Here is a 25,652-nt window from a genome sequence, read left to right as displayed (position 1 = left end):
TTATATATAGAAAACCCTAAAGATTCCACTAAAAAACTTTTAGAAACGATAAAGGAATACAGTGAAGTCACGGGATACAAAATCAACATACAAAAATCGGTTGTGTTTCTATACACTAACAACGAAGTAGCAGAAAGAGAAATTAAGAATACAATCCCATTTACAGAGAATGATGTCAGCGACATGGCAGAGTGAGCTCGCCCAGGGACTCTCCCCTCCAAATTACAACCAAAAGGAGCAACTGAATTCCAACCAAAGGAATCCTAATAACACAGAGATTGTCAGAGACCCACAGCAGCCAGATGACGGAGGGTGGGCAGGCTGGAGCCCCCCTTGGAGGAGCTGGAACGGGGTAAGAGAGAATTTCGCTCCCTCCCCTAAAGACTAGAATCGCTGCCGTGGGTGAGGGAACGAGTGGGGGTGGGGCCATGGATCCATGGGATCATCCAGGACTCCCACCACCTGTGCAGTGGAAACTCTCTAACAGGGGAAAGCTTTCACATGTGGGGACCCCATCAAGCCAGGGCCCCAGGAAACCAGAGAGCAAGAGCTGATCAGAATCCCAGTCTGCACACGAGAGAAAGTGCCCCTCCTCCTCCAACCCACACTGCATGCTGCCATCACTGCTGAAGGTGGAGGGCTCAGAAAGCACAGCTCTCGACCCCCCCCCCATCTAGTGGTGACAGGGTGTAACTGCAACTGCCATCCAGCAACTTATAAAAGCTCCAGTCCAAAAGGAAAACAACAAAAACACAGAACTATGTCCTGAGGACTTGGAAATAGGTAAACTAAGTGAAAATGAGTTCAGAATAGCTATCATCAAAATACTCAATGAGGTAAAGGGAAATATAGAGAAATAAGTCAACAAGTTCTGGAGTTACTTCACAAGAGATTGAAACTGTAAAGAAGAATCAATCAGAAATACTAAAGATGAAAAATACAATGGATCAGATAAAACAGAATACAGACTCCCTGAATGCCCGTGTAGACACCATAGAGGAGAAAATTAGCATCATCGAAGATAGACAGGTTGAATGGCTCCAGACAGAGGAAGAAAGAGAACTAAGAATTTAAAATACTGAAGAAAATATCAGAGAAATAGCTGACTTAATGAGAAAATGCAACTGAAGAATCATTGGAATTCCTGAGGGCGTGGAAAAGGAAAATGGAGCAGAAAGTGTGCTCAACGACATAATAGCAGAGAACCTCCCAAATCTAGGGATTGAGTGAGAAGTGTGAGTGGAGGAAGCTTTCAGATTTCCTAGATTTGTCAATGTAAAAAGACCTACTCCAAGGCATATAGTAGTAAAAATGGAGAAAATGAATGACAAAGAAAGAATACCCAGAGCAGCAAGGCAGAAGAAAATAAGCTACAAAGGAACCCCCATCAGACTTTCAGCGCATTTCTCTACAGAAACCTTACAAGCTAGGAGAGATTGGAATGACATATTCAAAACTTTAAAGGATAAAAATCTTCAGCCAAGAATACTCTATCCAGCAAAAATATTCTTCAGATATGAGGGCGAAATTAAATCTTTTCCAGACAATCAAAAGCTAAGGGACTTTGTAGCCACCAGCCCTCCCCTACAAGAAATCCTCAAGAAGGCCGTCATACCTGAAAAAAGAAAAAAAGGGAGAAAGGGGTCACAAACCACAGAGTAGGGAGACAAATAGATAGAACCAGAATAGGATAGCAAATATTCAACTATAGCATTAGGATAAAGGGAAGGAAATCACCAAAGCAAAGACAATCTTATCGCTCTAACCACAAACTCACAACACACGTTGGAATAAGAGATGAAAATAATAATTTAGGAGGGGAGGAGGAAAGGGATTGAATCAGTTTAGACTAAGGAAGTAAGAGGCCACCAGAAAATGGACTATGTTATACATGAGATTCTGAATACAAACTTCAGGGTAGCCCCTAAACTAAAAAACAGAACAGAGACACAAAACATAAATAAGTAAAAAACTAAAAAACCCAGCATAAGAAATTGCAGAAGTCAATGGGTAGGCTACAACACACAGGATGAAAAACAAAGGAAACACAGGAAAACCAGAAAATGAACAACAGAATGATAGCCCTCATGCATCAATATCACCCTCAATGTAAATGGGTTGAACTCTCCAATAAAAAGACACAGAGTGGCAAGACGGATTAAAGAACAAGATCCAACAATTTGTTGCCTCCAGGAAACACACCTCAGCTCCAAGCACAAACACAGGCTCAGAGTGAAGGGGTAGAAGACAATACTCCAAGCTAATAGCAAACAAAAGAAAGCAGGTGTCACAATACTTATATCACACAAAACAGATTTCAAGATAAGGCAGGTAAAGAGAGACATAGAGAGCCAATACGTAATGATCAAAGGGACACTTCATCAAGAAGAAATAACTCGTATAAATATCTATGCACCCAACACAGGAGCACCAAAGTTCATAAAACAACTATTAACAAACCTAAAAGAAGATATCAAAAATAACACAACAATAGTAGGGGACCTCAACACCCCACTCACATCAATGGACAGATCATCCAGACAGAAAAATCAACAAGGACATAGTGGAGCTAAATAAAAAGCTAACACAGTTGGACTTAATAGCCATATATAGAACACTTCACCCAAAAACAGCAGAATACACATTCTTCTCAAGCGCGCATGGGACATTATCAAAGATAGACCATAAGTTGGGAAACAAGACAAGCCTCTACAAATTTGAAAAAATTGAAATAATAACAAGCATCTTCTCTGATCATAACGCTATAAAGCTAGAAATTAATTGCAAGAAAAAAGCTGAGAAAGGCACAAAGATGTGGAGACTAAACAATGTGCTATTGAACAAGCAATGGATCATTGAAGAAATTAAAGAAGAAATCAAAAAATACCTGTAGACAAATGAAAATGATAACATGCCATACCAACTCATATGGGATACAGCAAAAGCTGTATTAAGAGGAAAATTCATCACAATACAGGCACATCTTAACAAACAAGAAAAATCCCAAATCAGCAATCTTAAACTACACCTAAGTGAATTAGAGAAAGAAGAACAAACAAAGCCCAAAGTCAACAAAAGGAGAGAAATAAAAATCAGAGCAGAAATAAATGCTATTGAAACAAAAAAGGCAGTAGAAAGGATCAATGAAACAAAGAGCTGGTTCTTTGACAAGATAAATAAAATTGATAAACCCCTAGCCAGACTTACAAAGAAAAAAGGGAGAAAGCTCAAATAAACAAAATCAGAAATGAAAGAGGAGAAATAACAACAGACTCCGCAGAAACACAATGGATTATAAGAGAATACTACGAAAACCTATATGCCAACAAAATGGATAATCTAGAGGAAATGGATAAATTCTTGGATTTCTACAATCTCCCAAAGCTTACTCAAGAAGAGGCAGACAATTTGAACAGGCCAATCATAAGAAAAGAGATTGAAACAGCCATCAAAAGCATCCCAAAGAATAAAACCCCAGGACCAGATGGCTTTCCTGGGGATTCTACCAAACTTTCAGAGAAGATTTAATACCTATCCTTTTCAAGCTATTCCAAAAAATTAGGGAGGATAGAACACTTCCTAACACATTCTGCGAGGCCAACATCACACTGATACCAAAGCCTGACAAGGACAGCACAAAAAAAGGAGAACTACAGGCCAATATTGCTGATGAACATAGATGCAAAAATTCTCAACAAAATTTTGGCAACCTGAATTCAGCAATTCATCAAAAGGATCATACATCATGATCAAGTGGGATTCATACCAGGGGCACAGGGATGGTTCAACATGCACAAATCAATCAATGTGATACACCACATGAACAAATTGAGGAATAAAAATCACATGATCATCTCAATAGATGCAGAGAAAGCATTTGACAATATCCAACAGCCATTTATGATAAAAACTCTGAAAAAAATGGGGATGGAAGGGAATTACCTCAACATAACAAAGGCCATATATGACAAACCCACAGCCAACATCATACTCAATGGGCAAAAACTGAGCGCCATCCCCCTGGAAACAGGAATGAGACAAGGATGCCCTCTATCACCACTCTTATTTAACATAGTACTGGAGGTTTTGGCCAGAGCAATTAGGCAAGAGAAAGGAATAAAAGGAATCCAAATAGGGAGGGAAGAAGTGAAACTCTCGCTGTTTGCAGACAACATGATCTTATATATAGAAAACCCCAAAGAATCCATTGGAAAACTTAGAAATAATCAACAACTACAGCAAAGTTGCAGGATATAAGATCAATTTACATAAATCAGTAACATTTCTATACTCTAATAATGAACTAACAGAAAAAGAACTCTAGAACATAATACCATTCACAATCAAACAAAAAGAATAAAATACCTCCGGGTGAATTTAACTAAGGAAGCAAAAGACCTATACGACAAAAGCTACAAGGCTTTTCTAAAAGAAATGGATGACAACACAAAGAGATGGAAAGACATTCCAAGTACTTGGATTGGAAAAATAAACATAGTTAAAATGTCCATTCTACCTAAAGCAATCTACAGATTCAACGCCATCCCAATCAGAATCCCAATGACATTCTTTACAGAATTAGAACAAAGAGTCCTAAAATTCATATGAGGCAACAAAAGACCCCAAATTGCTAAAGCAATCCTGAGGGAAAAAAAACACAGCTGGAGGCATCACAATCCCTGACTTCAAAACATACTACAAAGCTACATTAATCAAAACAGCATGATACTGGAACAAAAACAGGTGCACAGATCAATGGAACAGAATTGAAAGCCCAGAAATAAAACCACATATCTATGGACAGCTTATCTTCAACAAAGGAGCTGAGGGCATACAATGGAGAAAAGAACGTCTTTTCAACAAATGGTGCTGGGAAAACTGGAAAGCCACATGTAAAAGAATGAAAATTGACCATTCTTTTTCACCATTTGCCAAAATAAACTCAAAATGGATTAAAGACCTAAAGGTAAGACCTGAAACCATAAGGCTTCTAGAAGAAAATGTAGGCACTCTTTGACATCAGTATTAAAAGGACCTTTTTGGACACCATGTCTTCTCAGACAAGGGAAACAATGGAAAGAATAAACAAATGGGACTTCATTAGACTGAAAAGCTTCTTCAAGACAAAGGAAGACAGGATTGAAACAAAAAAAAAAACCCACTAACTGGAAAAAATATTTGCACGTCATACATCCCACAAAGGGTTAATATCCATAATATATAAAGAACTCACACAACAACAAAAAGTCAAACAACCTGATCAAAAAATGGGCTGGAGACATGAATAGACATTTCTCCAAAGAAGATATACGGATGGCCAATAGGCACATGAAAAGATGTTCATCATCACTGATCATCAGGGAAATGTAAATCAAAACTACACTAAGATATCACCTTACACCCATTAGAATGACAAAAATAACCAAAACAAATAGTAACAAATGTTGGAGAGGTTGTGGAGAAAAAGGAACTCTCATACACTGTTGGTGGGGATGCAAACTGGTGCAGCCACTATGGAAAACAGTATGGAGATTTCTCAAAAAATTAAAAATAGAACTACCATACGATCCAGCTATCCCACTACTGGGTATCCATCCAAAGAGCTTGAAGTCAGAAATTCCAAAAGTCTCATGCACCCCAATGTTCATTGCAGCATTATTTACAATAGCCAAGATGTGGAAGCAACGTAAGTGCCCATCAACCGATGACTGGATACAGAAGATGTGGTATATATATACAATGAAATACTACTCAGCTGTAAACAAAGAACAAAATCGTCCCATTTGCAGCAATGTGGATGGACCTCGAGGGAATTATGTTAAGTGAAATAAGCCAGATAGAGAAGGACAATCTCTGTATGACTCCACTCATATGAGGAATTTAAAAATGCAGACAAAGCAAACAGATTAGTGGCCACCAGGGGAAAGGTGGGGTGGGGGGTGGGCACAAAGGGTGAAGGGGCACACTTACAAGACGACTGACAAATAATAAGGTACAACTGAAATTTCACAAGATTGTAACTTATTAAGTCAATAAAAATTTTAAAAAACAAAAACTTTGGTAAAATGGGATAGATCTCAAAATGTAGTAGATGTTATTACAGCACACTTTGTTGTTATAGACCTACCGATAAGACAGAATTCAAATAACATCCCTCAAGAAACAAACAAAGCAACAACAAACCTATATAGAGCAAATATGTGATAAAATAATGTCAGCCTTTAACGCAGATGCTAATTCTGTCTTTTGACTTCAGAATTATTTAAAAAAGAAAAACTGGTCTGACACTTTCTGCTTTCATTTCGTATTGGACTTGATAAAGTGCCTTGCGTAGACTCTGGCTGGAGGATGTTCATATGTATGACATCTATTTTCACATATATGTCTCTCCAGCAGTATGACCATTATGATGTGGCTGGCCTGAGCATTACTCAGTACTGTGCATTTTGCATACATCCTGCTCTAGAATTTAGTAAAATATTAATGTGTTTCCTTTTTAAAGCACACAACAGCTTTCTGTACTTTCCAACCATCAGCCCTTACAGGTCATCTTGAATAAACATACTTTCCCAGCATAAAAAAAAATACAATCCCATTTACAATTGCAACAAAAAGAATAAAATACCTAGGAATAAACTTAACCAAAGAGGTGAAAGATCTGTACACTGAAAACTATAAAACATTGTTGAAATAAATCGAACAAGACCCAAAGAAATGGAAAGATATTCCGTGCTCCTGGATTGGAAGAATTAACATAGTTAAAATGTCAATACTTCCTAAAGCAATCTATAGATTCAATGCAATCCCTATAAAAGTTCCAACAACATTTTTCACAGAAATAGAACAAAGAATCCTAAAATTTATGTGGAACAACATAAGACCCTGAATAGCCAAAGGATTCCTGAGAAAAAAGAACAAAGCTGGAGGTATCACACCCCCGATTTCAAAATATACCACAAAGCCATAGTAACCAAAAAAGCGTGGTACTGGCACAAAAACAGACACACAGATCAATGGAACAGAATTGAGGGCCCAGAAATAAACCCACACATTTATGGACAGCTATTATTCGACAAGGGTGCCAAGAGCATATGATGGAGAAAGGAGAGTCTCTTCAATAAATGGTGTTGGGAAGACTGGACAGCCACATGCAAAAGAACGAAAGTAGACCATTCCCTTACACCATGCAGAAAAATCAACTCAAAATGGATTAAAGACTTGAATGTAAGACCAGAAACCATGAACCTTCTAGAAGAAAACATACGCAGTACGCTCTTTGACATTGGTCTTAGCAGCATATTTTCAAGTACCAAGTCTCACCGGGCAAGGAAAACTAAAGAGAAAATGAACAAATGGGACTACATCAAACTAAAAAGCTTCTGCACAGCAAAGGAAACCATCAACAAAACGAAAAGACAACCTAACAATTGGGACAAGCTATTTGAAAACCATATATCAGATAAAGGGTTAATATCCAAAATATACAAAGAACTCATACAGCTCAACAAAAAAACAACCCAATTAAAAAATGGGCAAAAGATCTGAACAAAGATTTCTCCAAAGAAGATATAGGGATGGCCAAAAGGCGTATGAAAAGATGCTCAACATCATTAGCTATCAGGGTAATGCAAATCAAAACTACAATGAGGTATCACCTCACTCCGGTCAGAATGGCTATAATCAACAAGACAGGAAATAACAAATGTTGGAGAGGATGTGGAGAGAAGGGAACCCTTGTACACTGCTGGTGGGAGTGCAAACTGGTGCAGCCACTATGGAAAGCAGTATGGAGTATCCTCAGAAAATTGAGACTAGATCTACCATATGATCCAGCTATCCTACTGCTGGGTATTTATCCAAAGAACTTTAAAACTCAAAGGCATAAAGATACATGCACCCCTGTGTTCACTGCAGCATTATACACAATAGCCAAGACTTGGAAGCAACCTAGGTGCCCATCAAGGGACCAATGGATAAAGAAGATGTGGTATATATACACAGTGGAATACTACTCAGCCATAAGAAATGATGAAATCCGGCCATTTGTGACAACATGGATGGTCCTTAAGGGTATTTATGCTGAGTGAAACAAGTCAGAGGGAGAAATTCAAATACAGTATCATCTCACTCATATGTAGAAGATAAAAACAACAACAAACAAACACACAGCAACGGACATTGGATTGGTGATTACCATAGAGGAAGGGAGGGGAGGGCCAAAGGGGTGATTAGGCACACATGTGAGGTGATGGACTATAATTAGTTTTTGGGAGGGGAAGATGATGTAATCTACACAGAATTCAAAATATATTACGATGTACATCTGAAAGCTATATAATGTTATAATCCAATGTTACTGCAATTAATAAAAAAATAAAAAATATTTTCTCATAGTCTCAAAAATTACAGACAATAGATATCTGTAATAATTTAAAACCTCAAAGAAGAAATAAAAAGGTCCAGAGACAAAGGTTATTAGAAAACAGAGGAAAATGAAAAGTTTGCTATGCTCAGCATATAAATGAAAAATAAAAATAAGAATATAACAATAGCAAAAGTCAAATGAGGGAAAAGAGAGAAGTAATATAAATAAAAGGACTATGATAATATAAAATTAAAAGGAAAAATAACAAAAATGTAACAAAGTAAATCTAATGTATACATAATTGGAATTTCTGAGATAGAAAAGAAAAGAAATTGGAAAAAATCCTAAATATATTATTTTTCTTACCTAAACAAAGATTTAAATCTGTTTTGAAAGTATCCTTCAACCTTATTCCCAGTTTTCCTGCTTTACATGAACTTTTCAATTTTCTTTTTCAGACAGTAACATTTTCTCAGAATGTAAATTATGAAGCAGTTGATGATTACTTCAAGTTGCAGTTAAGTATGACTTTTAAAAGATCTTACTCAATATTAAGTATGCTATTCAGGCTATTGATTTGCAGGTATTCTTTTATTTAAATGACCTCATATCCTTTTAAATATCCAGATTTCTAATTCCTTTAAATGTATGGATAGATCTGAAATTAGTATTCTGTATAAAAATGTAGAATACTTCTTGTAATTAAATGGAAACATGATCTATCTGAAGGTTCCCATTCATCCAATTGAAGATGCAAAAAATGGGCTCACTCTTAACAATTTTGGAGCAAGGTTTATCAGTAATTCCCATTTTAAAGTCCCTATATACTATCCTTAAGAAAAAACTAGAGCTCTAATATCCCAGGAAGTCTTTAACAATGAGTAGAATCAGAAAACACCACCTTTGATTCTTGGAAGAAGGCAGCAGCTAAGCACTTAGTTTCTGCAGGAAGACAACCAACCTTGGAGTACGTCTTACGGCATTTATACGGTTACCATCATGTCCTCACTCAATATATTTTCTGGAAAAAGAGCATTGTTTTCCTAGGAAAAAAATCCATTTTTCTTTAGTGTCCTGCTACTCCAAGTAAGTTTGAGTACCCAGTGTTTTCTAGGCGTTCCAAACACCCGGGGAACAAGAAAGGCATAGAGCTGTTGTCCTGGGCACATGTCTAGCAGGAGAAAGCAAACAGCAAGTAAGCAAATAACCCCGAAAAGTGTATGAAGAAAATAAAACAGAGTGAAGTGGTAGAGAGTGACCAGGGACAAAATGCTACTTTAGACACACAAGCCAAGAGAGGCTCAATTCACCCCTTTCCCCCTCACCCACCCACTTCTCTCTTGATTCTTCTAACACTGTGGGTTTCTTTAGGTGCTTTTGGTTTTGTGGATATGTGCTCAGAATTCCGTTGCTATAGAATACACATCGAATTGTCCAGGATACTTTAGGTCAGGCTGAGACTGGAGAAAAAATACCAAAAGCTTTGAAATCAGCCATGGTAGGAAAAAAAAAATCTACCTATAAGAAAAATCAAGTAGAAAATTGAAGATGAAAATTTAGTGTCCCTCACAGATCTATACTATATTACCAAATTTATCAAAGATTCCATCAAACAGAAAAAAAGCCATAACTGGTATAATTATAATTTCAAATTATAAAAAATAATTTGTAATTATTATTTCAAAGGTGTTAAGTGAGAAAAAATGTATCAGAATTGACAAAATATGGTAATGATTAAAAAATATAAAAATATGCTATTTGTATCGCTTACTTGTTACATTTTATATCTAATATAGGATAGGTAAATATTAAAATGTAACAAACACTGGGAGAAAAAGGACATTTGTTTGTGGTTAGTTTGTTTGTTTCTCACCAGTTTTTTCAAAAAGTAAAAGCCTTAGTAGGGGCAGGGTGTGAATAAAGCTTTCCAAATTTCTTCTGTGACTTTTGAGTCCTCCCATTTTGCCTGAGAACAGAATGATTCATGTGTACTTCATAATCTAGAGGGCACTGAGTCTGTCTCCCTTTTGATGCCAGTCAGATGATATTATGCAACATAATGTGATTCAGAAAACTGCTTTCATAACTTACTCTTTATTGTTCCAAAAGTGTTGTCAATAGGAGGGAAAAATCTGTAGAGGCTAGAGAAGGAACTGATGCTGTGACCTTGGCCTTGTAATACCATTGGGAAGCAGGACAAGACGTCAGCACAGAGCCCTCTCCTCTGGAGACCAAGGGCATTAATGAAATAGGGGGGTTGAAATGCTGATAGATGCTAGCTTCTATTTCCCATTGTGCCAACCCCATGCTGGCCACAATATGGAATATCATGAAGTGGGAGTGACTTCAAGGTAAGACCTCCCACACAGCTGCCTTAGCAGAAAGCAGCAAGCAGTCACCACCACCACCACCCTCCAGGCCTCTGGGATTCCTCTGGGGGTTCAATCACATCGTGTCCATGGCACTTTTCCTCTGCTCTACAGAAAGACAGTCATGCCTTCCTCCCTTGTGTTCTATAATCACCTGTATATGTTGTTTCTCCTAGACACCAGAACACCGGTCTTCTGCTTGTTCAGATTAGGCCTAGTGAATATGCAAGAACATGTCCAAGATCCCAAAATGTAAGTGACATGAGTAGAGGATCAAAACATTTACTTCAATAATGCATAGGTGGTAAGCTAAATAATAGACACTACCTCCATATGACACCACACCCCGACGCTTAGCAGTGTTTTGTAATGTTTCACTGTGGGGTTAGCATTATTTTACTTTGGAAACAGAAGATTAGATTTCTGCCTTCCACGAGTTTACTATCCCAAGTGTGAAATATAAACATATACAAAAATGTAAAATTATTAGTTTTTGAGAATAAACAAAACTGTGTAAAGGAAAACTGAAATTAATGAGAAAAACTAAAGTTGGATATGGTTTGTCTGAGAAGACTGCCAGACATGTCCATATTATCCTGCATTTATTTATTCAGAAAGTTTGATCATTTCTTCACTCAAAAAAATGTGTTGCATGCTCACTATGATTCTATGTGTCAGCCTGTGTGCCAGGTAATGAGAGTTACAAAGATGAAAAGACAGAGTCCCTTCCCCAGGGATAAACAGAAGCCAGCCTAACAGACCATGGGAAACACAGTTATCAAAGAGCCCAGAGGAAAGAGTGAGCAGTTTTGATTGATGGGGGTAAGGTGAAAAGACAGTGATGTATAAAATGACTGTTGAAGAGTAAGCAGAAGTTGAGCAGGCAGATGCAAAGGGAATTCTAGGAAGAGACATGTGCAAAAGCACAGCAATGTGAAATAGCAATGGGACGTTCAGGTAACCGTGGGTGTTATGAAATTAAACACAAATTCTTCACCACCACCACCTCTTTGAGTCTGTGTTCCACACTGAGGGGTGCCTCCTCTCGTTACTCCTTCACAGCCTAACAAACATTCAATAAACATATATTGAGCACCTGCTGTACACCAGGCATAATGCAATGAGGAATACCTACATGAAGAATTCAAAGTCAAATGAGACATTGTCCCTGACCTTCAGGACCCCAGCATAAGGAACCTGTTCCTACTGGGCAAGATTCCAAGAATTTAGAGGGAGCCCTGAAACAAGGCAGACGTGCTCCATCCTTGAGCGCTGCTGACACACATCTCTTCCCCAGGAAATTGCCTGCAGGTGCATACCAACCACTGCCCTACTGCCCTGGTGCATACCAGGACACCCGTCCAGCTTAATCTGCTGAGGAAGCAAGAAACAGCAACCTAGCGAGTTCCTGCCCCATCCTTGGTCTGTGTTTTCTATCTATATGAGATATTCTGTACAGGATGCCTTCTTGAGTCACCATAGTTTCCTCCATCACTTTCCCTGTCTGATCAATAGATTTGTTAGGGATCCCTATTCACCCTATCCTGCCCAGCCCTGAGTTCACATCCAAGCTCTACCCCTTACTGGCTTGGGCAAGCTACCAAACACTCTCAGTCTCAGCTGCCTCCTTCATCAAAGGGGAAATGTGGCATCTATCTCACGGTATTTATTCACTCTGTTGAGAGTACTAAATGAGATTACTTACATAAAGTGCCCAGAACAGTGCATGTCACAGAGTAATCACCTAACATTACTGTTTTCTTCCTTCCCTTTCCTCCTTGGCACACCCCAAGACATGGACAGTTCAAATCTAGCCGCCACCTGTGTCCATTGCAGGTAGCTTGTATTGACCCGCTCACTGAAACAGAATGGAGAAATATGCAATAGCCCTTTAGGCAACAGGAAAATGTGGCCTTGTGGAGGTAGTGTCCTCTAGCTATTCAAGAAAATCAAAACCTTAATACAAGTACAAGGTATGCTCACAACCAGAGGGACCTTTCTTTGTTCTCCTACACCGACCAGTAAGCAAGACATCAGCCTCCCAGATAAACATTATAGAGACACAGGGCCCAGCTCTCTGCTATCATGGAACCAAGACCCCCAGAATTCTCCAGCTGGATGAAGTTAGGCCCTTGCTAAAACCTGCTGGACCAAATGGACCAGGGACTGAGCCCCTTTCCCCCTCACCCACCCCTCTCTTGATTCTTCTAACATTGTGGGTTTCTTTAGATATTTTTGGCATCTTATTATTTTTATTTTTGACATCTTTCTCACTTAGTCTTCACAGCCTGCAGCAGAGTAGCAAATAGAATAGGCAGCTCCAACAGGGCTGCATCTCAGTTTTTAACCATGCACCAAGAACCGGAATGCAATGAGGCCACGCTAGAAGGCCAGTACCTAGAGGGCCTTAGCAATTCCTTCCAAGGTGAATTTTCCCAGGGAGAGAGGACTACAATCTGTCCAATGCACTATTTACCAACGTTTCTGTGTTGAAGACCTTTAGAATTCTTGTTTCAGTTCAATTGTTCTGTCTAATTAGAGGGAATATGCTGTGTCTGATTCTGAGTCCTGTCCTGTTTCTGCACTTCAGAGAACAGTATTAAATAAAGAAAACCAATGCACTCATTGTTTTTATTTGGGCTATATGTCAGAATTTCTCTATTTAGGTGTCCAGTCTTGGGGAAAATGTGTCAGCCCTATAGCAGTGGGTACCCTAGAAAACAGGCTTATTCATGGTTCCCACACTCTGTACTCACACTGCTGTTTATATTCTTAATCATTGCCATGATTGTTGATTCTGAGGCTAGGGGTGATTTCTATCAACTAGGACCAAGAAGAGAAGGTATGTTATGCATAAGATCATCAAGTGATGATGGGACCTGACTATGAAAGATTTGAGGATCTTGGTCAATCACTTTATGTTATATGGATAATTTAGTAAAGATAAATGGCTGGCCCATGTTTCTGAACACATTTGATGGGAAAACAAAGATTTAGTGATAATAGACAGCAAGGACTGTGGGTAGCATGGCTGAGAGAACAAATAATGTCCTGTGGGTGAGATTAGGTGGTTCAGGAAATAAAATCCATGAACTCCTGCTGTGGAGCATGCCTTTCAAGTGAAGCCTGAAAGGTCTTGGTTTAATAGGGACAACTCTTTAAATCCATCAAACTTGGCTGGACATCATTTTCTATCCCCACCCTCCTGATCCCCAAGTCCTTCTTTAGAGAAGAGAGTATTAGAGTTTTTTCAGATTCACCTTGTGGAAATATGCAACATACAGGACATGTTTAAGACAGTATGCAAGTGTCTATACCCCACCTATAAAGCCTGGGGTTGGGGGGAGACAGCAGTGAGTAAGGTGTCCTGGAGCCAGGTAGAAATGGAAGTAGTCATCTAAGTCAAGGAAGAACCAGGACTCTGGTTTAAAAAGTCAAATCAATAGCTAGATATATGATAGAAACCTGCCACTCGAGTCAGATGCATGCTGGAAGTTCAGAGTTAATAGTCATGGTTGTGGAAGTGCTGAAAGCAGTGAAAGATGAGATTGGATCAGTTCTCTGAGATACTGATGTAAGAAAGCAGAGGACCAAACTTTGGACCTTGCGAGCACTAAGGGCTGAAGGAAGAAAGACAGAGAAAAAGTGATCACAGGAGAAGGAAGAAAACAGCACAGAGCAGTACAACAAAACGCCACATTTAAAAGGTTCTTACTTCAAATGTAATCATATAGAAATATAATTGCTTGCAGCTGTAGCAATATTTTAGATCATGTGAATTATAACAACTTAACTCACCACCCAAATTGGTTCCTTTTAGGTGTTCCAAGTAGCTGTTGGCTGTGATGGTAATAAATTCATTGCTGTTAAAGGGCAAGTATATTTGCACTTGACCCGTATTACTCCTTACATTTTAAAACGAATGGTGAACTAAATGGTAATTACTAGTAATAATATTAGCCTAATGACTGACATGTCCATATGAAATCCAAAATTGAATTGACATTGGTGTCCAAAAATTGAATTGACAATTTGTCCAAATCAAATTTGTTTGAACTTCTCACCAAGTCAAATATTACACTTGAATCATACTAAAAAGGAAAAAGAATTAACCTCTTTCTCTATTACCAGCATTTTCTCCACCTTCTCTTTAACAAGGCAGTGTCCATCTTCACCATTACCTTAGCTCTTCAGTCTACAGCTCACTTACCTCTGTTTTCCATCCTACTCAAACCAGTTATAATTTCTTTTCTGTCAGAAAATTGCTTACATTCACATCAGAGAAGCCTCATTTCCTGTACCATATTCTATGGGAAACTTTTTTATAGCAAACCTAACAGAACCACCAGTGTTTCATCCAGAGAATCCCACGGTGTGACTTTTAATGATCCTACCATGATTTACAACAAAGCACATTGGATTTTGTCTCATCCACTTGCCACAGCTCTCTTCCTTCTATGTGGGAGAGAATCTAGGTCAGCATACTCAAATCTGTTTAACTGAGGTGAATTGGATGACAGAGACAAGCACTGTATCGCGATTCGTTTCCTGTGGTTAGGAGTGGGGTGAGAGTGGGGGAACATTGACTCATCTATTTATGAAAGGACTTGTTCTCATCCGAAACAGATGTCTACTCATCTGTCATGCTAATAGCCTTTTGAGTACTGAATTGTAATAATCAGTAGCTGGATTGATAATTAAATATTCCCCTCTCAATCAGCAAGGAATTTGCATTTCCCGTAATTCCTTTTCAAGGAATCACAAAGGCTAACATTTTTACAGCCTATAGCATTCTATTTCTGCAATGGCCTACATCCTTGCTCTTTAGAGTACAGTCTATGGACCAGCACTCGCATCCCCCAGGAACTTTTAGAAATGCAAGCTCTCAAGCCTCGTCCTACACCTGCTGAGTCAGAATCTCTATTTTAACAAAATTTTTAAGAGATTAGTAGAAGCATTAAAATTTGAGAATAACTGCTAAGCAACGTATTACCATCAATTCCCAGTACCACTGCATGCAGGTTTCCTTCTTCAGTGAGACGCCAAGCAGCTTGAATCAATCTGTTTCTGGCAGGGTCTAGACAGCAATTATCAAGGTTGATTGCTCATCAGAATCATCTGGGAAGCATGTTTAAAAAACATAGATTTCAGGACCTTACTTCAGGCCTTTTGGTCAATGACCCACTGCTCTGGAACCCTAAAAACTGCCCTAATATCTTATATTCAGGTTGTGGTGGACCTAAGGTTTTCACAGTCACCAAAGGACACCTATAGGGTCCAAGTTACTTCTGACAGGAGAGTTGTCAATGAAGGAGGGCATCTCTTGAGGTCTGATTTGGGTTCAGGGTGAGAGGCAGTCTAGACTTCCAATATCTATCTAAATACAGTGGTGACTAGGGTTCCTTCTGAGTTACACTAGAAGCAGCCAGAAAAAAATGGTTGAATGAATAATTTAACTTACTAAAACTCTATCATTTCATAGACGTGATAGCCTTATGTCTGCATGAACCCTAACCAGAAATTATGTGAATCCTCAAAGTAGCTGCTTATCTGCACAACTGAGTACCTAGACAATTAGAAATCCATGTTTTAAAAAAGTTTATAAGGAATAAAACAGTCCAAAAAGCTTTGTCTTCATTTTGATAGATATTCTGTGAATTTTTCACATGTATCAAATATAAAAGGTAAATCAGTAGATTATAAATTCTGGTGTCTTCAGAAACAGCTGTGAAGCTGATCTTTAAAAATAGAGATGCTAGAGTCAAACACCAACCTCAGAGATTCTAATTCAATATATGATGATTCTGTGATACTCTCAAGTCTGAGAATCACTGAGTCAAATGGTTAAATGTCTGTGCAATTATATAAGGAATGATGCTATTACAGCTTCATTATGTTTTATTTTTTGTAGATTTAATAAAAAAGAATGTCTTCGGCATGACTTTATTTACATTATCGAAAAGTAAGAAATATTTTTTAACATAAGCACTGAGTTTTATAATAATGTACTACCAATAATTTAGAATCAGTTAGTATTTACTCCTATTTAACATCAATGTTTTCTAATATATGCATTTATTGCTATAAATTTACCTCTAGTCACTGCTTTTGCTACATCTCACAAGTTTTGATAAGCTGTGTTTTCATTTTCATTTAGTTCAAAATATTTTTAAATTTCTCTTGATTTCTTCTTTGACCCATATGTTACTTAGAGGTGTGTTGTTTAATCTCCACATATTTGGGGAGTATTTTGTAATTATCATTATCTATTTGACTTTTGTGATACCTCCTTACCCAAACAAAGCAATGGTTTTAATTCTTAAGTTTGAAAAGAGGAAAGATAAGTAACAAAAAATGTCTTTTTTACAGGTCATTTCTGAGGAATCGACCATCTAAAAACTTGGTAAGAAAATTATAATTTTGTCAATCAGCCAAATATAGAAAATAACTAAAGCATTTTTCCTTTTCTAGAGAGTAAGATATAATTGGAAAGAATATGGCTGTCCATTGAGACTTGATTTCAGAGAAAAGTTTCACCCTTTGCTTCAATTGTAAGTATACTCTCACTAAAATTTTCAACTCACTTTGAAAGTTTCAAAGTAAAAATATGAAAAGAAGGCTAATTAATGATTCATTTAATAATAAATATTTTTGAGCACCCAATATATGTGACACTAGGTTTTCAGTACTAGTTACACAGAGTTGGACAACCCACGGTCCCTGCATGTTGAGGGAGGTTACAACTTAGCATCTGAGACCTAAGTGGCTAAGAGAGCTGAGACTCTTCAGGGATGCAAGCAGTCTCTTATGCCGCCCTTTAGAGATCCTCTCCAAATCTCTCTCCAGGCTGTTCCCAGCCACCCCTGCCTGTTTGATAGGAATGACCTTCCTCAGGTGACAAATGACTTTTCTTTCCACAGGCCAGTAATAACTGAAAGCTTACAAGGAAAGAAACTAGATTACAAATAAGGGACAGTACATTGGGGAAATTTCAAAAATAGTATCTCTAACTTAATTCTTATAAACAATATTTTTATAATAAAAAATGAATAAAATGCTATGAGGAAGGCTTTTCCAAGTAATTTTGTATTAGTTTGCTTGCCTCTCTGACTTTATTCTTGATTTATGATTATAAAAGTTACACAGCTTGTTAAAAAATTTAAAATATAGAAAAATATGAGATACATGACCCACATTTCTATTGTTTTGCTATTATAAATGAAATTGTGATGAATATCCATTTACATACATGTTTAGACACTTGTCCCGATATGCCATTAGGATAAAGTACTGGGAGTGAAATTCCTATGTATAAAACATCAAAACTTTAGTCACAGATGTCAGTTTTTGGGGCCCTCTTAGGCTGAAGACCACTTCTGAGATTTCACAGGGTGGGTAGGTGTAGAGTAATGAATCAGGTGCTCCAATCTAGTTTTGCCATCAGAGCTCTCCCTATCGGGATCTAGAAGGCCTCTGCCAGCATGTTCTGCCCCCAACTCCTCACCCACGGCCGCTCTCAGATTCTGCGCTGTGCCCTCACCCTCTTACATTATCCTCCCACAACTCTCTGTCATGGGTTCTCTGAGTTATCAGGCTAATTGGCTATCCTCTTTAGTTTCAATCTTCTTCTAGACATCTAATCATGCCACTACTTTTCCCGGGCACCCTTCGCTTCTTCCCCCACTGAGGCCTAGTTTTGTCTTTGTTTATTTTGTTTTTGCTTTATGTAGTGCCTAATCCCCCTGGGGTAAAAAATCTTAATGTTCTTTCCCAGAGAACTGCACTCTTCACTTCAATTCATCATTATTAAACACCAACTTTGTACCAATTACTGTGCTAGGCCCTGGGAATTCAAAGATAAGTGAGACAGGATATCCGCTTTGAAAGGCCCAAGAGTCTGATGAATTAGATCGACATCTGAGCTAATAGGCTAAGTGGAATGATAGACAGGAATGGCATGGGTAGTGGTATTGAAACTCAAAAGAAAAGAATCCAACTCAGCTATGGGAGGGAGAGGGGCTCTGGGAAATGTTCCTAGAAAACTTGCATTTGAGTTGAGTCACTGAGTGTTAAAGGATAATGAATATTTACCTGAAGGCAAGGGAGGAAAGGAGAGGAGAAGTGGGGTAGGTAATAGTACATTCCACTGGGTAAGCCTTTCAAGCAAAAGTAATAGTTTGAGGAAGAAAATTCATAGTTCAAACAGTATAATGTTGTTGGGGCATAAAGTGAGGCATGAAGTGTCAGGAGAAGAGGCTGGGAAACCAGCTAGGTGAAGTCCAGATCATGGAATGCTTTCTGTGCATTCTTATGGTAGAGCATATTTGGTCATGCTCAAATCAAATCAAATATTCACTTTAACTACGCTTCTCTGGGAGACGTGTAGAAGATGAATTTCAGGGAAATGAATCTAAGTAAGGAGATCAGGTAGTAAACTGTATTGATGGTCCAGGGAAGAAAAAACCAAATGGCTGAAATAGCAACAAAAACAAAGAAGAGGAATCATTTGTGAGAGAAATTAGTGATTATAATAGGCAGGGCTTGATAACTGATAGATGTGAGTGGTGAGGGAAAGAGAATGAGCAAAATGAATGTGATGAGTCAAAGATGATATCAATCAGAAGAAAGGTTCCACAAACTTCCACCACCATATCTATTCACCTTCAAGCATCTGTACCCATGAACTTTGTCTGTCTGTCTTCCTATCTTCCTATCACCATAGATGAACTGTATATGTACCTAAGGCCTGTCCCTCCATTTGTGAACTGGATCCCTGCACCCTTTCCAAATTAAGAACATTGCTCCTGGGGACAGCCCGGTGGCACAGCAGTTAAGTTCACACGTCCCACTTCGGTGGCCTAGGGTTCACCAGTTTGGATCCCAGGTGCGGACCTACACACTGCTTATCAAGCCATACTGTGACAGGTGTCCCACATATAAAGTAGAAGAAGATAGGCACAGATGTTAGCTCAGGGCCAATCTTCCTCCACAAAACGAGGAGGATTAGCAGTGGATGTCCGCTCAGGGCTAATCTTACTCAAAAAAAAACAAAACATAAAAAACAAGAACATTGCTCCTGGAGTTCTCCCTTCTCTCCCCAACATCATCAACTTTTCCCTCTCTACTGGATCATCACACAAATATGCAGTGCTTTCCCTCACCAAAACAAAATCCCTCTCTTGACCTTGCTGCCCCTTTAGCTACTATCCTCACTGTCACCAATTCCTCTCCTATTCTCTCCCAAATCCCTCTCAGTCAAGGTTGTACCCCCACTACTCCACTGGCACAACTGGCCAGCATGACCAATGGCCTCCATATTGCTAAACCCAATGGTCAATTCTCAGGTCTCACCTTACTTGATCTCATTAACAAGAATTGATGAAGTTGATCATTCCCTCCTACTTGAAATATTTTCTTCATTTGGCTTCCAAGATAACACATTCTCCTACTTTTCCTGCTACGTCACTGGTAGCTCCTCTTTAATTTCTTTCTTTTTTCTTTCTTTCTTTTTTTTTAAGATTGGCACCTGAGCTAACATCTGTTGCCAATCTTTCTTTCTTCTTCTTCTTCTCCCCAAAGTCTGCCAGTACATAGTTGTATATTCTAGTTGTAGGTGCTTCTGGTTGTGGCATGTGGGATGCCACCTCAGCATGGCCTGATGAGCATTGCCTTGTCTGCACCAGGGATCTGACCGAACCAGTGAAATCCTGGGCCGCTGAAGTGGAGTGTACAAACTTAACCACTTGACCACTGGGTGGCCCCTCTCCTCTTTAATTTCTTAGTTTATCCTTTTCTTCATGATCTCTTAATGCAAGAATGACCCAATGCTTTTTTTTCTTTTCACCATCTCAACTTGCTCTTTTAGTGATGTCATCCAGTCTCGTAGACCTGAATGTCTCAAGATACTGATAAATTCCAAAACTCTATCTCCAGTCTGAATATCTCACCTTGTATTGGTCAAAGATGGTTAGGCTATGCTGCCGTAACAAATAAACCCTAATACCTCAGTGCTTAACTCTTTTCCTGTCACAGTCTGAGATATATCATAGCTGTATCATCTGGATGTGGCCTCCTAGGTTACCACTGTGAAAAAAGAAAAGTGGAAGAAGACTGGAGGATTGTGTGGGACGTCTTAAAGGGTCTGCCCTAGAAGTGGTTTACATCACTTCTATCCACATCCTGTTATCTGGAACCTAATGCCACAGCCCCAGTCTAATTCCACAGTGAGTTAGAAAATGTAAACAGGCATAAGGATATTTGGTGAGCACTAACAGTGTCTGCTAAAATTCTGAACTCCAGGCCCACAAATTCACTTAGATGTTGAATAGATATATCACTTTTCCATTTAGATACTAAATAGATGTAGCAAACTTAACCTGTCCAAAACCAAACTCCTGATCTTCCCCTCCAAACCTGCTCCATCAATACCTTTGCCCACTTCGATGATTCCACTCCCATCCTCTGGTTGTTGGGTCAAAACTTTGAACTCACACCTGACTCTTCTTTCTCTTATCCCCTACATTCAATCCATCAGCAAATCCTTTTGGCTCTATCTTCAAAATACATATAGAAGCTGACTGTCACCACTTGAACTGCTACCACCCTGATCTAAGCTATTATTACTCACTTCAATTATTGCAATAGCCTTTTTGTTGGTCTCCCTGCTTCCACTCTTGCATTTGTATAGCAGTAATAGTGAATCATTTAAAACAAAGTTAGAGCACATCACTCCTAAGCTCAAACCCATATCACTGAGTAAAAGCCAAGTCCTCACAATGACTTAAAGGGCTCCATGTGATCGCTGTCCCTGTTACCTTTCTCCCGTTGAGCTTCACCTCACTCAATCCACTCTATTCACATGGCCTCCTTGCTGTTCCTCAAGGAAGCCAAGCGTATGCCCACCTCAGGTCCATTGCACTTGCTGTTTTCTGTGCCTGCAGTGCAGTGCCTAGATGTTCATTTAGTTTGTTCTCTTGCCTCCTTCAAGTCTTTGTTCAAATGTCACTTTCTCAGTGAGGCCTATGCTGATTGTTGTGTTTAAAATTACAAACTCTCTCTGCACCACTTTCACACCTCACCTGTCTTTTTTGTTCATTTTACTTATTTAGCTTGTTTATTGTCTTTCCTCCTCTACTGTAATGTAAGCTACAGAAAAGAGCTTTTCTTCTGTTTAGTTCGCTGCTATATCTTCCCACATCTAGAACATTGCCTAGCACGTAGTAAGCAACCAATACATATTTGGTGAATGAACTCATGAATTTTATGTTTATGACTTCCCCAACCTGGACAAATAGTAATACCATCCATTATAATAGAAAACAGAAAATAAAGGGTAGGCTTAAGGGAGAAGATGACTAGTTGAGTTTTAGATATCTTGGATTTGAGGAGTCTGTGTAAAATCCAGAAGGAAATTCCAATAAAACGTTAAATTGAAGCATCTGAAGTTCACATAACCTGAGCTAGAGATATATAATTGGAAGTCCATAGCAATTTTGTGATATTAAAAATAGTTATGAGTGATCAGAAAGAGCTATTGGGGTATCTGGGAGGTCCAATTGCACCCCTATTCCCTGACCAAATGCATTTTTTAATGAAATCTAGGTATATGTAGTTTATGAGAAAAATTGCCAATAACTGTTAGACCTCAGAAGAATGTTCAGCAAGTTTGCTAAATTCAAAATCAATATACAATAAATAAGTCTCTGTACATCAGTAAATGCTAAGTAAACTAGAATAGAATGGAAAAATTATTCCATTCACAATGGAAAAAATGAAATAAAGTAAGAATAGATTTAATAAAAGATGTATAAGACATTTATGGCAAAAATTTTAAAACATTATTAAAAGACACAAAAGAGTACTGTGATAATTAAAGAACAGTATCATATGTTTTGATAGAGAAATGCCATATTATAAATGCATCATTCTCCTCTAATATAGCCATGAATTCAATGCAATTCCAATAAAAAATCCATCAGGGTTTTTGCAGAATTTGGCAAGCAGGTCCTAAATTTTATATAGAAAAGCAATGGCCTGAAAATAGTAAGACAAATATCTTCCATAATTGAAGTTCTAGAAATGGCAAAGTAGCTTTTATTTGACATGCATTCTGCCCAATGACAATTACATACACTCTTGACAAAATGTAATAAATAATTATTTAAATACCTTGGACACCAAAAACTGCAAAAGACATGATCCTTGAAAGGAGAGAAAATTTCTAATTAAGTTTGTCCTCTGATGTCACTTCCCAGTTTTTGGCAGGGTATGAGGGAACAAGGCTTTAACAGAAAGTGGCAGTCCTACTGGACTTAAGAAACAGACATTGACGTTTGGGACTGCCAAAGCAACTGTAAATTTAGATGAAAAATCCTGGAAAGATGTGAGTCATATAAGGGTGCAAGGAAAATGCAGAAAATGTTTTCCTCAAATTCTTGGCTAACTCTTGAACCGTGAATCTGAAGGGAGAGGAAGCACAGATTTCACGCACTACCTGTTTTGAGAGAAAAAGTGTGGAGTCCAAGTCCCACCAACTTAGAAGGTGTTGAAAAATACCTTAGTCTTTCTGTTGAAACCAAAAGGGTGATTTCTGGTAAGTAAGCCAAGGACAAAATGCTATGCCCTAGGATTAAGGGAAAAACTAAAAATTTTAAAATCCCTACAAGTCCTAAAATTAAGACTTAACAGGATGGGAGAGATCCATCAGTGATTTGTCTTCCTGCCAGAACAACAACAACAACAAACACTCTTCAGAGGAAAATAACAAAACTCAAAGTTTCAACAATGTATAATTTTAAATTATACAGTACAAAATTAAAAATTAATAGACATCAAAAGAAGCAGGAAAATGATCCATAATCAATAAAAGGCAGTCAATAGCAGCAGACTACAGATGATCCAGACCCTGGCTGGAAGCACTTTAATACAGCGAGTGTAAATGTTAAAAGAGTCACAGGAAAAGTGTAGAGAATAGGTGAACAGATGGGGAATCTCCGTGGAGAAATGCTAACTATTGAAAAAAACAAATAAGAATGCTAGAATAAAAAAAAATACAGCACCTGAAATTTAAAAATAAAAATTCATACGATAGACTTAATACCAAATTGTGCTAAACAGATAAAAGGATTAGTGAAACTAAAGATAATTCAGTGGAAATTATCCCAACTGTACCATAGAGAAAAAAAATTTAATTCACTGCTTCAATGACCTGTGGGACAATATCAAGCAGTCTAATGGAAATACAATTGGAGGAGAGAAAAAAACAGGAGAGAAATATTTTTTGAAGAAATATTGGCTGAAATTTACCCAAAGTTGGTGAAAAATATTATCCAAGAAGCTCAAAAACATCATTCCTAGGCACAACACAAACAAAATGCTGAAAACTAAAGATAAAGAGAAATCCCTAAAAGCAGCTGGACAGAAAAAAGACATTACAGTCACGGGAACGAAGACAAGAATGACAGCTAACTTTTCATCAGAAACAGTAGAGACCAGGTGACAATAGAACAACATTTTTAAATGTTGAAGGAAAAAAGAACTATCAAGTTAACTATCAACTTAAACATAGAATTACCATATAATCGAGCAATTCCACTTCTGGGTATACTCTCAAAAGAACTGAAAGTAGAGACTCAAACAGACATTTGTACATCATGTTCACAGCAACATTATTCACAATAGTCAAAATGTGGAAGCCACATAAGTGTCCACTGACAGAAAGATGGATAAACAAAATGTGGTACATACATACAGTGGAATATTACTCAGTTTAAAAAGGAAGGAAATTCTGACACATGCTATGCATGGATGAACCTTGAAGACATTATGCTAGTAAAATGTGCCACTCACAAAAAGACAAATATTGTATGATTCCACTTATATGAGGTAGCCAGAGGAATCAAATTTGTAGACAGAAAGTAGAATGGTGGTTGCCAGGGGCTGGGGGACAAGGGGAATGGGGAGTTACCATTTAATGGGTATAAAGCTTCCATTTTGCAAGATGAAGAGTTATAGAGATGGATGGTGGTAATGATAGCATGACAATGTAATTATGCTTAATGCCACTGAACATTTAAAAATGGTTAAAATGGTAACTTTTATGTTATATATATTTTACAACAATAAAAAAATCTGTAACTAAAAGACATTATAAACAATGTGAAAAAGAAAAGTGGTTGAAATGCTTGTTTATGGTGTCTTTTACCTACAGATTTTTTTAATTACAGTAAAATATGGTGAACATTTGGATGAATACATTGTATACTTAGACAATGGAATACTATACAGCAGTTAAAATGAATGAACTAGGATGCTTGTAAGAGGGAATCAGACGATCAACCATGAGGTTAGGTAGGGAAGGAAGAGAGGTCAGGAGGGAGATGCTGATGGGGAAAACAGAGATCAAGAGACTAGAAATCTCTATGGACCCACCTCAAAACCCAACAATGAGTGGGAAAAAAAGTTGCTGGAAGAAACTTACAATATGAGATCACATATCTATATTTTCAAATCCATAGAGGAACACCATATATGATTTATGTACAAGTACAGTATAAAGCCTGGATGGAAATGACATACAACAATTTTCACATTATTCTCTGTGTTTTTCTACATATTTGAAATATTTCCTAATTAAAATAAAATAAGCTATAGTAGAAAGATCCATGAAGAAAACTGGGGAAGAGGATCAAAGGCCCAGGTGGAAAGGTTGAAAGGGGAAGAACACTTTATCCTCTGAGACTCAGGTGAAGGAGTAAAAATGAATGAATGTGAGTGTATGTGATGTGGAAATAGCAATGCAGGATTGAAAAAGGTCATGTCTCATAGCCTCAATTTACTTACATGAAGTAGGAAGGAGGGCCATCTGTAAACTGAGAGAAGGGAAAGGTTGAGGAGGGACTTTGAGGAGGATGTCTGAG

The 25,652-nt window shown here is 38.0% G+C and overlaps 1 protein-coding gene across 15 annotated transcripts in view; it reads left to right on the top strand.

Moving 5' to 3' along the window:
• Nucleotides 1-25,652, top strand: part of CATSPERE (catsper channel auxiliary subunit epsilon) — a 263,656-nt gene that overhangs the window by 200,806 nt on the left and 37,198 nt on the right. For all 15 annotated transcript variants that reach the window (XM_070602097.1, XM_070602095.1, XM_070602105.1 and 12 more), the window contains 6 exons: nucleotides 8,824-8,882; nucleotides 10,911-10,986; nucleotides 14,555-14,607; nucleotides 16,646-16,696; nucleotides 17,104-17,137; nucleotides 17,206-17,285. In XM_070602097.1, the coding sequence (XP_070458198.1) occupies nucleotides 8,824-8,882; nucleotides 10,911-10,986; nucleotides 14,555-14,607; nucleotides 16,646-16,696; nucleotides 17,104-17,137; nucleotides 17,206-17,285 (353 nt within the window). The remainder of the gene's footprint in view (nucleotides 1-8,823; nucleotides 8,883-10,910; nucleotides 10,987-14,554; nucleotides 14,608-16,645; nucleotides 16,697-17,103; nucleotides 17,138-17,205; nucleotides 17,286-25,652) is intronic.

Source organism: Equus przewalskii, chromosome 31 (genome assembly GCF_037783145.1).
Source record: "Equus przewalskii isolate Varuska chromosome 31, EquPr2, whole genome shotgun sequence".
NCBI classification, from domain to species: Eukaryota; Metazoa; Chordata; class Mammalia; order Perissodactyla; family Equidae; genus Equus; species Equus przewalskii.
This window is presented reverse-complemented; position numbering and strand designations above follow the sequence as displayed.